Raw genomic sequence first — 16396 nt, 5'->3', positions numbered from 1 at the left:
CATGACAGCCCTAAGTGTTGCTACTCAGCCAATTCAAAGAGTTCTACATGAACTTAGAAAATACTTTATTTAGTTGGGAAAGCTGTAATACATGCATGAATCTATAAACTTCCTAGCACAGTAAGTAACAGTACCTGTGCTGCTGTTAAATGTTGTCTGGAAAGGGAAGCTGGGGGGCTTTGACTGTGCTTCTGAAACAAACCATTTGCCATGGACCCTAGCCAAAGTCTACTGCAGAATCTTTGTCTGACACACTAAGTGGCTGCATACAAATAAAACACTTTGACCATTTATAGACAATAGAGTTGATCTGATGTCAAGCTGAGGATTCCCTAAAAAGACAATGTTTAGCAGTTCAGTAGAAGTGGCAAAGTTGCTGCAAGCTACAAAATGTATGATGCAGAGCTGGGAAAGCAGCGCACAGTCAAAGAATTTGTGCATTGCAATGTGGATTTGGGAAATAAATAGTACTAGAGAAGGGAAAAAAATTCTTATACAGAGATACTAGCCACATTCTCAAATGGCATCCATCCTTTCACAAAACAGATCAATTCACTAGTTTGTTTAGAATTTTGCATTAAATAACTACAAAAGAAACCTAATACGCAATCTCATGCACAAACAGGAGTGAGATTAAGTGAAGAGTAAGATTATGCAGCTATTTGCACTAATATCATTGGTGTTCTTATCTAATTTCTTCTTCAGTACTTCTATGTTCTCTCTGACTCCCTCCATACTCATCTCCCTTGTCTCTCTTCAGTTTCTGACCTTTTTGATACCTTGTCTTACCGCCATAGCTATCCTTTCTTCTATCTTAACCTTTGCCTCCTTCATCACCTGATCTGGTTCTCTCAGCTTTACCAGGTATTCCTCCCTGTCTTCTCTTTTGTTTGCTGTTTTCTAGTTTTGAAACTCTAATCTGTTTTCCCTTGTTCTCAAAGTTGACGCCTTAGTAACCCAAACTGGCTGCCCTTTCCTTTTATTTATTTTCCCAGCAAAGATTTGTTGCTGTTACTATAGTTCTTTTTAATTTTGTCCAGTTTTTGTCCATCAATCTTTTTTCTCCTTGCCAGTTCCTTATGAAGACAGTTGCCCATTTTAGCAAAGCTTTAACTCGAAGTTTATTACTCTGCTTTTATATGTCCCTGAAGATCACTTGAGCTCAGGTAATCATCTACCTAAATATGAGAAACATTATGTCTATCTTTATTGAAAGCTTCTATACCGCTACTAATGACTGGGGAGTCAATTCAGAGCAATTTACAGGAGCTTCTTATAATGGTGTTATAATATATGAGCTTCTGTAAAAGTGTTACAATACAGAGTTAACATTTTAAAGAAAGTCACAAAACAAAAACAAGTATCTCTGCAAAAAGCAAAAAAACGCAAAAACAAACAGCAGAGACGACCATTTACCAATGGCAGAAAAGATGCCCGAGGAAGCCAAACGCTCAGCGCAAAAGTCTCTACTGTACACTGTATTATCTCCATATATAAGTACCAGGACCACCATCACTTCCTTCATTCCAGGTTTGACTACCATTTTCCCTAAGACCACTATGATTTTATTTTATTTTAATACTTTATATACCACTAAAAACCATAGTGTTATAGCGGTTTACAATTCTAAATATATTTCATCACACATATTATAAAAAATGTACAATTCTAAGAACATCTCATTGTACAGTAACAATTACCATTACACTAAAGTTACCCTTTCATCCAAGTACCCACCCCAACTAAAATATCATATAATTCCAGCCTACATTGCAATCTATCTTAAGAGTGTCCAAGATCTCCCACTTCTAAATGATAAATGAGTATGTACATACACACATGGGAGCAGCAATCAAGCATACAAGAAGTATTCCATAAATATCAGGCACATGGATAGCGCTTATGAGATGCCTCCAATGTATACCTGCTACAGTTAGCAACTATATAACAGAAAAGATGCCTCTTTTGACCTCAAGTATTAGTTGGTACATTGTGCTGCTAAGCTGGCATCTCAGTGTATGGTCAGTACTCACACAGGTGTAAGCAGAGCAGTTGCTAAAAGAGCCATCACTTCACTTCACTTCCCACAATTTTCAAAATGACTACTGAGCTCAGGAAATGCTGTCAAAGTACTGTCAAACATGCCCCCAATTAAAGGGATCAGTTTACATAAACACTTTCTGTTCTAGTGCCACATTAAGACCAAAAGGGTCAACAGAATTATGATGAAAAATCCATTTTTACTCTTCTTTTCATCTAGGTGACCTGTCTCTTGATCCTGTGTGTCCTAGTTAGAGATTTCTAATTTCCTCTTCTTCTTTTTTTTTTTTAATCAAAGCTCAAAGAAAAAATAGTCTATAGGTAGTTACTCTCTTTTGTCTTACAGCCTAAATTACTGCACTCACATCAGTAGGGCTTCTGTACGCTACAATAATTGCATCCCTTATAATGTAATGTAATGTAATGTAATTTATTTCTTATATACCGCTACATCCGTTAGGTTCTAAGCGGTTTGAAGAAATTATACATTAAGATTATAAATGAGAAGTAAGAAGGTACTTAAAAATTCCCTTACTGTCCCGAAGGCTCACAATCTAACTATAAGTGATCTTCATTCAATCCTTGACAAAGGTAACATTGCACCTTTATTCTGCATTTGATTTTATCAATCATAACCTTCTCTTTTCACGTTTATTAGATATTGGAACTTCTGGTTCCATTCTTTTTTTTTTCAGTCTCTTTCTTTCTCGGTCACTACTGAATCAGGTATATCTAGGTTGCAGAGCCCCTCAGGGATTAATTCTAAACCCACTTCTCTTTAATATTATCCTTAGTCCCCCTGCAACTCTCATTCAGAAATTCAATATTAAAATGTTCAAGTATGCAGATGATATCCTGCTCTTTATTTTTCCAGCATCTCCTCTTCATATTGATTTAGGTCCATTGCAGTCTTATCAATGTTATCAAGCTGGCTAGCCTCTAACAAACTGGTCTTCAACACAGATAGCAACAAAATGCAGAGTGCATAAGGTGAGCTGTATTGACTCCTATGTTTATTAATAGAAGCAAGATTATCCAGATAAGAACCTAATATTTCATTCTGTTACAAATACACAGGAGTTCGTACATTAGGTGATGTACCATAGCAGTGCAAGATGTTTAAGGAGGCCTGCCTGCCTGCTTATCCAAAAGTGACGTCCTCTCGAGCCACCACATCCACTCTGTAGAACCTAGTAAAAGTATGGAAAGTGGACCAAGTAGATGCTCTACAGATATCTTCGCTGCTGATGAAGATGCCACACTTCTGGTCGAATGAACTTTGACAGAAATAGGTGGCTATCAGCCACAGCCAATGTACACCGACGAAATTGCCTTGCAAATCCATTTGGTGATAGAAGCTTTGGAAGTTGGTCAGCCTCATCTGGACTGACTAGTTAGAACAAAAAGATGGTCAGAAAGGAGAAATTCATTTGTCCTTCCCAAGTAGGGAAGTAAAATGCTTCACACATCGAGCCTCTACAACATCACATCTTCCTCGTCGAATGCATAGGATAAAAAGTGGGTAAACAAATCTCTTGGTTGACACGAAAAGCAGACAGAACCTTCAACAGGAAAGAAGGTACCATGCACAAAGAAATCCCAGCCTCTGAGATCCTTAGGAAGGGCTCTCTGCAGTTCCGAGATCTGTCTCATGGAGACTATTGCCACCAAGAATACCATCTTCATCATGAAGTCCAGAAGAGATGCCTCTTGGAGAAGCTCATACGGAGGCTTGGATGAAAAATGCCTATGTATGGGAGGCCGCAACCCGAGTGCTCCCTTGAAGAACCAAGTCATATCAGAGTGAGATAGCAGAAATTGTTTTCCCCTCAAGCTTAGAAGAATGAGAGGCCTGCCTTCCAGAACTTGAGAGACACCACTGTTAGGCCCTTTTCTAATCCGGTTTGAAGGAATGCCGGAATCACAGGTATTGCCAGCATGAGAGGCTCAACCTGTTCTTTGGTGCACCAGAGCTGGAAAGCCTTCCAAGCCTCAGGATAGACCGTAAATATTGATGGTTTCTTAGCTCAAAGAAAAGTAGCAATGACTACTTCCGAAAAACCCATGTGCTCAATAGCCATGCCATAAGATTAAAGCGATTTGGGGTCTCTATGGGAACTGGACCCTGACTGAGAAGTCTGCATGAACCAGTAGCTTGAGGCACTCGTCTCTTTGGATAAGTACCAGATTCACATACCAAGGCCAGCAAGTCCAAATACCAAGATCACAAGTAATGGGTGAGACGCGATTCTGTGGCTAGGGTTGAACTAACGCGTCTAACCCTGCACTTCCCAGTTCGCCTCTATGGATGTAAAAACATTTTGCCTTTGCGTTCTTGGCCAATGTCATCAGGTCCATCTCTGACCTTCTCCTGTGTTGCAAAATGAGGCTGAACATTATTTGTGAGAGGGACCATTCCCCTGGGTTTAGAGCCTGCCGGCTGAGGAAGTCAGCCTGCATGTTGTCTACTCCCAATACATAGGTTGCTGAGAATGCCTGAAGATGGGCTTCTACCCCCTGGAACAACATCTGAGTCTTCAGGCATAATGGAGTACCCTTGGTGCCCCCCGTTCATCTAAGCTACCATGGTGGTACTGTCTGAAAACACCCAGACTGTCTTTCCTTCCAGGTACTGTTCCAATGCACTAAGCGCTAGGTGAATGGCTTGGAGTTCTAGGGAATTTATAGACCACTTTCTCTGCGGAAGAGACCATTGGCCCTGTACTGGATGATCGCTGCAAAGAGCTCCCCAGTTGAACAGGCTGGCATCAGTCATTAGGGTCACCCATAAGGAGATTTGGAGGGTATGCCTTTTGATAAGGTGTCACCAGCACAAGCTTATTCCTCACCCTCCCTGTCCAGGGAGGTTGCTGCTGTAGAGAATGCATCAGTGGGGACCACCTGGAGAGCACAGCATCATGGAGAGTGTGCATATGCACTCTCACCCAGGGAACTACCTTCAGGGTGGCCGCCATCGAGCCCAGCACCTGAAGGTAAAGGTGTGAGATTTGGCATTGCTAAGAGATCCAAAATCTGATTCCTGAGCTTATTTGCATGACTTGGGAAGAAAGACATAGCCTTTCATCATGTCAAAACATACCCCCAAATACTGCAAGCATTGGGTCATCTCTAGATGACTCTTCTTGAAGCTGACAATCCAGCCCAAATTCTGTAGTATAATACTGCCTGCTCGCCCTCTGGCCTTGATGGTGCTCTGATCAGCCAATCATCCGGGCATGGGTGCACTGTATTTCTATCCTGTGCTGGTGAGCTGAAACCACAACCATCAAATTGGTGAAGGTGTGTGGGACCATTGCCAGACAAACGAGTACAGTTGCAAACTGAAAATGGGAATAATGAAGGTATACTTCCATCAGATCTAGGGAGGCTAGGAATTCCCCTACAGCCATTGCCGCAATGACAGACCAAACCGTTTCCAAGTGGAAGCGCAGCAATCTCAGTGTCACATTTATGGACTTTAGGTCCAGGATCGGTCTCCAGTCTTCGGTGCCTTTCTTGAGCGCTATGAAGTATATGGTGTATATTCCAGAGTCCAATTCTTCTTCAGGAACCAGTTCTATGGCTTGAACATCCAATAGCCTTTGCACTGTCACTTGCACCCTGGCCTCTTTTCCCAGCTGTTCAGTTGGAGAGTCAATAAATAGATCTGAATGAGGGTGATAGAATTCTTATCTTGTGACCCACTCGAATAAGATCTAGAACCCAGAGGTCCAAGGAAATTTGTTCCCATTCCCTCCAGAATGCCGACAAGTCTCCCATCAATATGTGGAAGCATGGCAGCTGACCTGACATCACTGTGATTTCTTGGAGATTGTGCTGACATGAGAACCTGAGAATTGCTGACATCTAGAATTGCCAAACCACTGTCTGGACCCCTGATAAGATCTCTGAGTGGAGGAACCTGTGTAAAATTGGTGGAAATGCTGAGGGAGATGAAAATTATCTCTGCTTTCTCCAGCGGGTCAGCAAGGTCTGCTGTCGGGCTGAGATTTGTGGCGGTGATCTGCCACACTGGCCAAAAGGTCAGCAAGGCCTTTACCAAATGGCATCTGCCCTTTGAAGGGCAGTCTGCTTAAAGTAGCCTTGGAAGCTGAATCACCTGCCCACTGTCTGATCCACAGCATGCGGCAGGCAGCAACAGCATATGCCACACCTTGCTCATGACTCTAATGATGTCTGCCACATAATCCACCCCTTCCAGCACTAGCTGGGACAGACCTCTTCGGCGGATTTCACTATAACCTGATGTGGCAGGTATGTGCCACAAGTGAGACTTCCATTTTAGCTTTGATCCCCAAAGCTAACACTTCTATTTGCTTCTTAAAAACCATGTCCACCTTGCGATCTTGTACATCCTTTAACATCACTCCTCCTTCACTAGGGAAGGAGGTATGCTTAGTTACATGAACCACATTGGAATCCACTTTTCTCCCTACCAAACAGCCCCCCATGCGATTCCCTGGCTCTAGAAGGCTCAGAGGAGGCTAAGCCCAAGGCTTTCGCCCCTCCCTAGCATACGCCGTGCACGCAGTAGATAGATGCTCCTCGGCCAACCATCCAGCACAAAACTGACATGATATAGGAGCAGAACAGCCTGAGAAGTCCATCCCAGTCAATTTTGAGCCAAATTGAGGGGTTTTGAGGCAGATGGTAGCTTTAGAAAAAAGAATGCTTAAAATCCAAGATGGTTGCCACCAGAAAAATCACATAAAAAATGGCGCATAGGGGCTTCTCAGGGAAAGGGGTTTTAGAGGTGGGGGAAACTCTGTCCCAAGAAATCCTTAAACTAAAATTTTTCAAACCCCCTGATTTTCCCCATAGGAAATAATTGGCTGTACTCAGTGTTACTGCTGCTGGTGCCTGACTGTCAGCTTTGCTTCAGACTGACTAAAGTGGAGAGAATATTCTGCTTTGGATCCTTGTGGAACAGTTCAGACCTGGAAATCTTCAGGCTGCCAGTTGGACCGGAAGCAACTGAAGGATTAATCTTCACAAATTCTGATAGGATGATGGGGGGAGAATAAAATGCAGCTGGCTTCATGAAACACAAAGGGATTCACACAAGGGTCCCACAGCCTGAGCTCAAGCCTCTAATAAATCAGAAGGCAAACAGGTTCACAGGGGAATATACCCCAAGCCTTGAAGTAACACAAAGCAGGCTGATTTATCAGGTACACCTGGGGGTTGCTCTGTGAGCTGCCGTCTGCGCTTGCAGAATCTGCTTCAACTCCCAAGCAGAATAGATCCAAATACGGGGTCCTCTGGCACCAAAGCCTCCCTAAAATGGGGTAAAAAGACCCCAAAATAATAAAAACCGAACAGTGCAGATCAGAACACCTCTTCTTGGTTTGCTTGCAGAAGGAAAAACTGGAGAGGGTGCTACACTCCACTGGTGAAGAAAGAGCTGAAAGATATGATTGACACTCTTCTGGAAGTGGTTTGCTAGTATGGACTGATCACTAACATATGGAAATGACCATAGTACTATATACATATATGAAGTACAGAAGTTAATGGAGAAGCTTATAACAAATGCATGCTGTATAAAATAACTGGAAATTTGGAAGATAATAAATATCAACCTCCTAACTTAAATGTTAACTTTCTCATAATGGAAGTTGTTATTGATCTACAAGAGATATAAGTCTGGGATGAAAATCTTTTAGTATGCACTACCAGAAAAGCACAGAAAATAAACAATTCAAGCACATACCACTGAATAATTTCTGTGATCTGGGCCTCCCAATGAGCCACAGATTCCTTCTTGTCTGCAAGGCCCCTCATCTCCTCTTCTAGCTGGCGGTTGGTCATACTTAGTCTCTCAAACATTGTCGTCAGCTGAAAGAGAATTTTATAAATGTGTTTACAAATAAAGCAAAGCAAAACAAAACAATAAAATGCCAATGAAACTTTGATATTACCTCAGAAAAAAAACTCTGCATGTCCCATGGACAGGTCAGTCTTAATACACCTCTAGACCATGCAACTTTATATAATACAGACTCATTTCAAGGCTCTTACTGCAGATCTTCAGCAACAGATCTGTGAAATGAAGTTATTCTGCTCTGAAATTATATTTACCGTATTTTCACGCATATAACACGCGCGTTATACACGATTTTACAAACCGTGCATAACCTTGCGCGTTATACGCGTGAGCGCGTTTTACAACTTTTTTTTTCAATCCAATCGGCATCCCCCCTGCGAACCGGCATATTCCCCCCCCCCGCTCGCGTCATCCCCCCCCTCCCCCGTGATCCTACATCCCCCCAGCACCAAACATCTCTTACCCGATTGGGCACTGGCACCAGCACCAATGCACAGGACATGCCAGTGCCAGTGCCCGAAGATCCTCCTTCGTTGGTTTGGGCTGGGCTGGGCGGAGCGGTGCAGGAGAGATCCTCCTTCTTCCTGCGCCGGGCTGGACTAGGTTTTGAGCATTTGCGCGTGCTCAAAGCCTTCTGGTCTCGCTCTCTATCTCGGAGAGAGCGAGACTAGAAGGCTTTGAGCATGCGCAAATGCTCAAAGCCTAATCCAGCCCGGCGCAGGAAGAAGGAGGATCTCTCCCGCACCGCACCGCCCAGCCCAGCCCAAACCAACGAGGGAGGATCTTCGGGCACTGGCACGTCCTGTGCATTGGTGCTGGTGCCAGTGCCCAATTGGGTAAGAGATGTTTGGTGCTGGGGGAATGTAGGATCGCGGGGGAGGGGGGGTGACGCGAGCGGGGGGGAGGATGCCGGTTCGCAGGGGGGATGCCGGATCGGATTGAAAAAAAAAAAGTTGTAAAACGCGGGTAAGCGAGTGGGGGGGGGGGGGAGGATGCCGGTTCGGAGTAGGCGGAAGTTTTAGCATGCGCGGTATACGCGTATGCGCGCTATATTCAATTTTTTTAACATAAATTTGTGTTTCCCGCGCGCTATACCCATGTGCGCGTTTTACACGGGTGCGCGTTATCTACGTGAAAATACGGTACTGGTGGAACATATCCCCTAAGTGAAAATAATATGTTTGTGTGCTTCTGAGGGAACACACTGGCACTATTTAGCATAAAGGGTGCTATAAACATTATTTACACCAGCAACATGCAATCATTGTAAGTTAATATGGGCTGATTGCTGTATCGTCCCTTTTTAAATTATTAAAAGGGTATGAAATGCAAAGGAAATGAGCCAAGCGCATAATCTGCCATACATCCGGTTATTGAAACTTTTATTGAATCAATGAATTTTTATATTTGTAGATTTACTTATATAAAGTGCCACAGGAAATAATTCCTCCACAGTGAAGTTTCTAAGAGATAATAAGCAGATGTCTTAGTCAAATGTAGGATTTTATTATACAAACGCATTCTTAACAAAGACATTTACATTCAAAGAGTAATCATGGCACATTTTCTATTCTGATCTTGCACACTTTACAGTCACACCAAAGTCATGCTACAAATATTTAAAATATTAAGAACATGTAGTCTTCACTACTGGCAAGCTAATAATCATCACTGCTAAATTAAAGTACACTGACTGCTTCACTACAGAAGTGAGAGCATGCAATCAAAAGCAAGTTTCCTACCCCACTGATAAGCTACATTCACACTATGAAGAGAATGCAACTAACCCCACTGAAACTAGTGATTACAACAACAACAATGATGAACAGGTGAATAAAGTGGTAAATATGAGGTTAAGAGTTAAAAGTTGTCTCATAACAAATAAACTAGTAGCACAGTATGAAAAGCATGCTGCAAATTCACTGATAAATTTCTATCACACAAGAGACGCAGGGCCACAGTGAGTTATGGGCAGCCAATGTGTCAAAATTGCACCCCATCTATTGGCTTCCCTTGCTTGGCCATGCCACAGTGGTAGAATGAGCGTGCTTAGAGGCATGCCATACAGGCATGTTTCCCATAAACTAGTAGCTCACTATGAAACACTAATTTTTTCTTTCAACTAGTAGCTCACTATAAGGAGTATGCTACTAACCCTACTTTCAAACTAGTTTCTTCCAAAGGAATAATAGGAAAAGTAGACTTCTAATCTCATTGACATAGAACATAAGAATAGCCTTACTGGGTCAGACCAATGGTCCATCAAGCCCAGTAGCCCGGTCTCACAGTGGCCACTCCAGGTCACTAGTATCTGGCCAAAATCCCAGGTGTAGCAATATTCCATGATACCCATACAGGGCAAGCAGTGGCTTCCCCCTGTGTCTTTCTCAATAACAGACTATGGACTTTTCCTCCAGGAACTTGTTCAAACCTTTCTTAAAACCAGCTATGCTATCCGTTCTTACCACATCCTCTGGCAACGCGTTCCAGAGCTTAACTATTCTCTGAGTGAAAAAAAATTTCCTCCTATTGGTTTTAAAAGTATTTCCCTGTAACTTCATTGAGTGACCCCTAGTCTTTGTTATTTTTGATGGAGTGAAAAATTGATCCACTTGTACCCGTTCTACTCCACTCAGGATTTTGTAGACTTCAATCATATCTCCCCTCAGCTGTCTCTTTTCTAAGCTGAAGAGCCCTAACCGTTTTAGTCTTTCCTCATATGAGAGGAGTTCCATCCCCTTTACCATCTTGGTAGCTGATAACCAATTCCTAATCCACAACTGAATTTTGCACCTATCCCATGACACTTTAATTTTCTCAAGAGCTCTCATGAGGAACTTTATTAAAAGCTTTCTGAAAATCTAGATACACTATATCAACTGGCTCACCTTTATCCACATGTTTATTCACACCTTCAAAGAAGTCAAGCAAATTGGTGAGACAAGATCTCCTTCGGCTGAACCCATGCTGACTCATTAAATCATGTTTGTCTACGTGTTCCACAATTTTATTTTTTATAATTGGTTCTACCATTTTGCCCGGCACTGAAGTGAGGCTTACCAGGTATGTAATTTCCCGGATCTGCCTTGAGGCTTACCAGTCTGTAATTTCCCAAATCTGCTTTGAGGTGACTAAGTTCAGCCATATCATAGTTTTTTTGTGACAGCTAGCACATGGTACCAACCTGTGTGCTCTCGGAGCTCTGCCTACCCATGTCATATCTAGCTCCCATCTACTCCTATGTTAGGCAGCTAATGCAGGGTGGTTGCTTTTGCTTGTTTTACTGTGCTGTATGTTTGTTTTTTTAGCACTGTAATTACAGAGTGTTGCACTAATGTCTACCACATAGAAAAATCTGTGTTAACTGTTTGATGTAGCTTAGCTATATGTACTATGGGTTTGAATTTGTCAGCTACAGGCCTGAGCAAATATTACCTATGAACTTAAAAAGACCTTACATATTCTTCATTTAGGGCCTCTTTTATAAAGCTGTGGCAGTGCACTGAAGCCCACAGGTACTGAATGGGCTTTGGTGCATTTACCGCAACAGCAAATACTACTTTTATTGTTTTATGTTTGTAAGTCTGTTTGTTTGAGAATTAATTATGTATGTTTTTATTGTAACCTATCTAGGTGTTAGGCAGGTAAGAAATTTTTTAAATAAATAAAATGGGCTTCACTGTGTCTGTCAGGTAACGGGCTTCAGCATTTGATTAATGAAGAAGATTTGTTTCACTCCTTATCCTTGTTTGACCGTGTTTTATGAAGGCCCCACTCCACTACTACACATTGTGACTGGCAAGCTCCTGTCACGCTCAAAACCCATGCAGCCAGCCCAGCCTATGCCAAAACAGTACTCATTCCTAGGGAAAGAAATAGGACTTTAAGATCTAGCAAACAGGCTACAAATACCCCAGAAGTGCAGGTGATAGGGGATAGTGCAGCAGCAGCCCAAAGCTCCACTTTATTACCCTATTATTCCTTGTACAAATCTGCAGAGGGAAAATCTTACTTTAATCCTCAAGCAGTGCTGACAAACAAAGGGTTAAAGTGATGGGAGGAACCAGCAGAGCTGACCTGTACCAGGAAGTGCAGGAGCCCAGGAAGAACAAATCTACAAGTGAGAGTTAGAGGGAAGAGCAGCAGTCCAGAGCTCAGAAGCAGGAAAACTTCCCAGGCATGCTGACAAACTCAGAGAATTTGTGCTCCAGTCCCTCTACCCCGCAAGAAGGCTCAGCTAGAGGCAAACAAGAAAGCCAGGTATCAAGCTCCCAGGGAAAGGTGGTCTTGGAGAGGGGAATGTTTAGAGGGAGAATTTATAGACTATGAGAAACAGTTGTACCCACAGGTGGTGGGGAGGCCAGGAGACGAAGGAAGAGGATACACGGAGATGTACAGGACTATGATGTAAATGCCCAAGAATTTACCATGGAATGCAGTTTAAAACCAGAGCAAGGTGTGCCTGATGAATGCATGTTTGATTGAATTGATTAAACAAGAAACCTAAATGTCTGTGGGTTGGATAAAATGATCCTGTTAATTAAGAACTTGAAATTGGGTTTGAATGAATGTTTGGACAAGAGGGTGTAATGCTTTGGGAAAGAATGAATGAGTATTCCAGCACAGCATAAGTCTGGTGCCGTATTTAAAGGCTGGGATAGAAGTACAGCTGCTTTAGAGCCCAAAGCTTGTCCTTGTCCCGAGTGGCTGAACATTTGGGAACTATGGGCAGGTACAGGATCTGTATAAGGGAGGTTAGAGTTCCCCACATACTGGCCCTAAAGTCAGGGCATTATTGTGAAGTTTGTTCAGAGGTCCAAGCCAAATTATGGTGAATAAGTGTTTGATCAGTGCTCTACTATTGCTGCAAAGAACTGGAAAAGAAACGTGAGAGCTTAGCCCTGCTTACTGGCAAGGTTCCTGTTTGGAGGGCTGCAAGAACTGAGCCAAAACAGAAGACTATGGTGCAGAACTGTTTAGCACATTTTTGATTTTCTGAGAAGTATAATCCTGAACTTTTGGACTAATAAGTTTGTGCCCTGGTTTGAGTAAAGGGATTAGCCATATGAATGGTGAAGAGTTATATTTTGTGTCAGTGGGTTTTTTTTTTCTCTGTTGTGAAGATAATGTGATGGAAAATAAACATTTTTTTGGTTTTTGGAACTAGAAAGGCTCAGAGACAATTCATGTTTTAAAATTCTGCATAACCCCATTGGCACTCCTTGGAGAGCTGGACAGTACACGTTGTGGCGATTCAGGCTTCGTCTTGCTGGCAGGTCTTGACCCAGCCACAACGTGCATTACCAAACAAGTGTTAATATAAATTACCTTGAAATTACTGTATTACTTTAATATTATACTTCTGGGTTTTGTGGGGCAAGTAAATGAATAGTATCTAGTGTGTGAGATCTTAATGGAGGATATTGTCCCCTTGACACCAATTCTGGAATTTCATTCTGATCAAAAAGGTTGTTTACAAAAGTAAATGATTTAATACAACACAACGACAAACAAGGCAAAACTGCAATTAAACTATAAACAAGATCAAGCTAAAAAATCCACTATCATCTTTCATAAAAAGCCAAACTTCAGAAACAAAGCAGAAAAAGGCTCTTCTTCACCTTTCAACAAATTTAACCTCCCAAACAGAGATTTAAGCAAAAGATTGATGCGATCTTCAAGATTTTTTAGATTCATAAGAAGACCAGAATTTCCTTCAAACACAGAGCCTTCTTAATGAAATGTTAGGCCTTAAATCTTACCCTAAAATTAATACAAAGCCAATGTTTAAAATCCAACACTGGAGATATATGGTCAGTATTTTGAGCCAGTTTAATTTACTGATCTGTTTTTCCTCTGCAAACCAACAGTAGGACGTTAACCTCAGATCATCTTCAGTAGGGTAACTAGGATATCAGTATTTCTGCAGCAGTCCTGATTTACTCACCTTGTCAAGCTCATTTGATAGTTTTTTGTTCTCCTCCATCAATAGGTTCTTCTCCCTTTCATATTTTTGCTTGAACTCAGTTTCAAACTCCTCTCGCTCACATTGACTGAAACAAAGAAAATCCAGAGTTTAAGAGCATATAAGTTATGGAAGGGATACAAGGCACAAAGAGAAATTCAGAGATTGGCTAAAGTTGCAACATACTTAAAGAATCACATGCAACTTTGCATGGTGGAAAATGCTAGTTTCAGGCACTAATTATGAATATACTGTATATTTTGAAAATATGAATTTCTAGTAGTGTAAGCACATACATATGGAATAGAGGGAAACAGTACAAATAAGACAAGTCACAACTGCTAAAGGAGTTTATCTAGTGGGGCAGGTACTATCTGCTTTTCTGCTCATGCACAAATGCCATCTATGCTAACCTACTTACCCACCTTCCAGTGGCTGCTAATGAAGTCCTTAATGGGCTTTGCTTTTTTCTCTTGTAGCAATAAAATGAAGCTTATTTATTTATAGCATTTATATACCACTTATAACCTAAGTGGTGTACATTCAGAATGAGAATGACATGGTGGCTGGTAGCCACGGGTAACTTGCTGAAACGGGGAGAAAAAATAAGTGGTCGCTGCGGGTATGGGAACAAGGCCATTCATTGCCCTATGGAGCATGAATGGCCTTGTCTCCGCAGTTAAGTGAGGGAACGTGCAAAGTCACTGATTACGCGGTCCAGCAGCCCCCTCCCTCCTTCTTACCAATCACCGTCATTCGGGCATCTCCTTCCCTTCCCCTCACCTTCGCTGGCGATTCTCTGAGCGGCATGAGCCTTTAAACAAGCTGTTTAAAACTTCTCCTCTGACGCAACTGGAAACAGGAAGTTGCATCAGAGGAGAAGTTTCAGGTAGCTACACGTGACTTGATGAAAGGCTCGGTCATCTTGGAGACAAAAAAATTTAAAATCATTAGCGAAGGTGAGGGGAAGGGAGGAGGGAGATACCCAGACCATGGCGATCAGGAGGGAGGGGGGCTGCTATATTGCGTAAAGGGAAGTGGAGAGAGAGGGAGAGGGGGAGGGGGAGAGAGGAACATGCTGGAAAGGAGGTGGAAAGGGGGTGGGGAGGGAGAAGCAGATGCATGTTAGTAGGTAGGAGAGAGAGGGCAGAAGACGCTGACGGAAAGTGGGGAGGGGAGAGGGGAGAGAGGAGAGAAGACGCTGAAGGAAAGTGGGAAGAGGAGAGTGGGGAGGGGAGAGAGGGGAGAAAACGCTGAAGGAAAGTGGATAGGAAAGAGAGGGGAGAAGACGCTTAAGGAAAGTGGGTAGAAGAGAGAGGGGTGAAGACACTGAAGAAAAGTGGGGAGGAAAGAGAGGAGAGCACATACTGGATGAAAGGAGTAAAGAAAAAAGGGCACATGCTGGATTGGGGAAACAGATCTGAGGAGAGAGATGCTAAAAACCACCTGGGGGAGGGAAGGAAAGATGGTAGGGAAGAAGATAGAGATGTCAGACTATAGGGGGCCAGAGGGAAGAAGAAGAGTGCCAGACCAATGGTGTGGGGAAGTGGGGTGGAGTGAGAGATGGAAGGGAGAGGCACAGTAACAGAGCAGATACCATATGGAAGAGGCAGAGAGAAGGCAGACAGTGGATGAAAGGAAGAGAATGACAAGAAGATGAGAATAGCAGAAATCATACAACAAAGGTAGAAAAAAAATCATACAAGAAAAGGTAGAATTTCTATTTCTTTTCTTTCTTTTGCTTTCGGCAACTAGAACTTTGATTTATAAAATGACAATTGTACAAAATATTGTTTCTTTTTATACTTTAATAAAATAAGTTCAGTATAAAGTATTTGAGGCTTGTGCGGATGGGATCAGATGGTTTGTGGGGATGGGGACAAATTTTTTCCTTGTGTCATTCTCTACATTGAGGTACTCAAACATTTTTCCCTATCTATCCTGGCAGGCTCACATTATCTAAGTTGCTCACCAATTGTAGCTATTCTACAAGGACTCTCAAAGACGAGCAACATCATGAATGGTGCGGAGAACTTCTCAGCCACTTTTTAAAAGCTTTAAGAAGGCCACACTATACACGCATATGCACCTTCTCAGCCACTGTGGCCACATAGTACCAGCCAGTCTTTTAGAAGCTAACAAAATAAAACTCCTAGGGATGGTGGACGGGGTGAGAGAGAAATGTGTGTCCTGCTAACCTTGAACATCTGTTACAGGTGAGTAACCTCACTTTCCATGAGGACAAGGGCAAGCAGATGGGAATCCCTTGCTATTAGACTATTTGATAATGAGGTCAACAACAGGCTGGGCCTAGAACTTTTTAATTTTTTTTGATCAGCCTGGAACAAAAACAAATGGGCCTAGGAGGGTGGACTTGGATTCTAAATCCCCAAAAGTTTGGTCAGTCTGTCCTTCAGAATCTATTTTGGCAGAATTTTTGCTCTAAGCAGTAATGAGATGTCAATGTGTATACATTGATGACCAAATTGCAGTCTGAAAATTTCCTCTATGGAGGCTGACTTAATGGCCTACTGATGCAGCAT

General features: G+C 42.4%; 1 protein-coding gene across 2 annotated transcripts in view; it reads right to left on the bottom strand.

Moving 5' to 3' along the window:
* CDC42BPA (CDC42 binding protein kinase alpha) overlaps positions 1-16396 on the bottom strand; it is a 488866-nt gene that overhangs the window by 175086 nt on the left and 297384 nt on the right. For both annotated transcript variants that reach the window (XM_033938547.1, XM_033938546.1), the window contains exons 16-17: positions 13836-13941; positions 7775-7899 (exon numbers count right to left, since the gene is read on the bottom strand). In XM_033938547.1, coding sequence (XP_033794438.1) covers positions 7775-7899; positions 13836-13941 — 231 coding nt within the window. The remainder of the gene's footprint in view (positions 1-7774; positions 7900-13835; positions 13942-16396) is intronic.

Source organism: Geotrypetes seraphini, chromosome 3, assembly GCF_902459505.1.
Source record: "Geotrypetes seraphini chromosome 3, aGeoSer1.1, whole genome shotgun sequence".
Classification (NCBI taxonomy): domain Eukaryota; kingdom Metazoa; phylum Chordata; class Amphibia; order Gymnophiona; family Dermophiidae; genus Geotrypetes; species Geotrypetes seraphini.
This window is presented reverse-complemented; position numbering and strand designations above follow the sequence as displayed.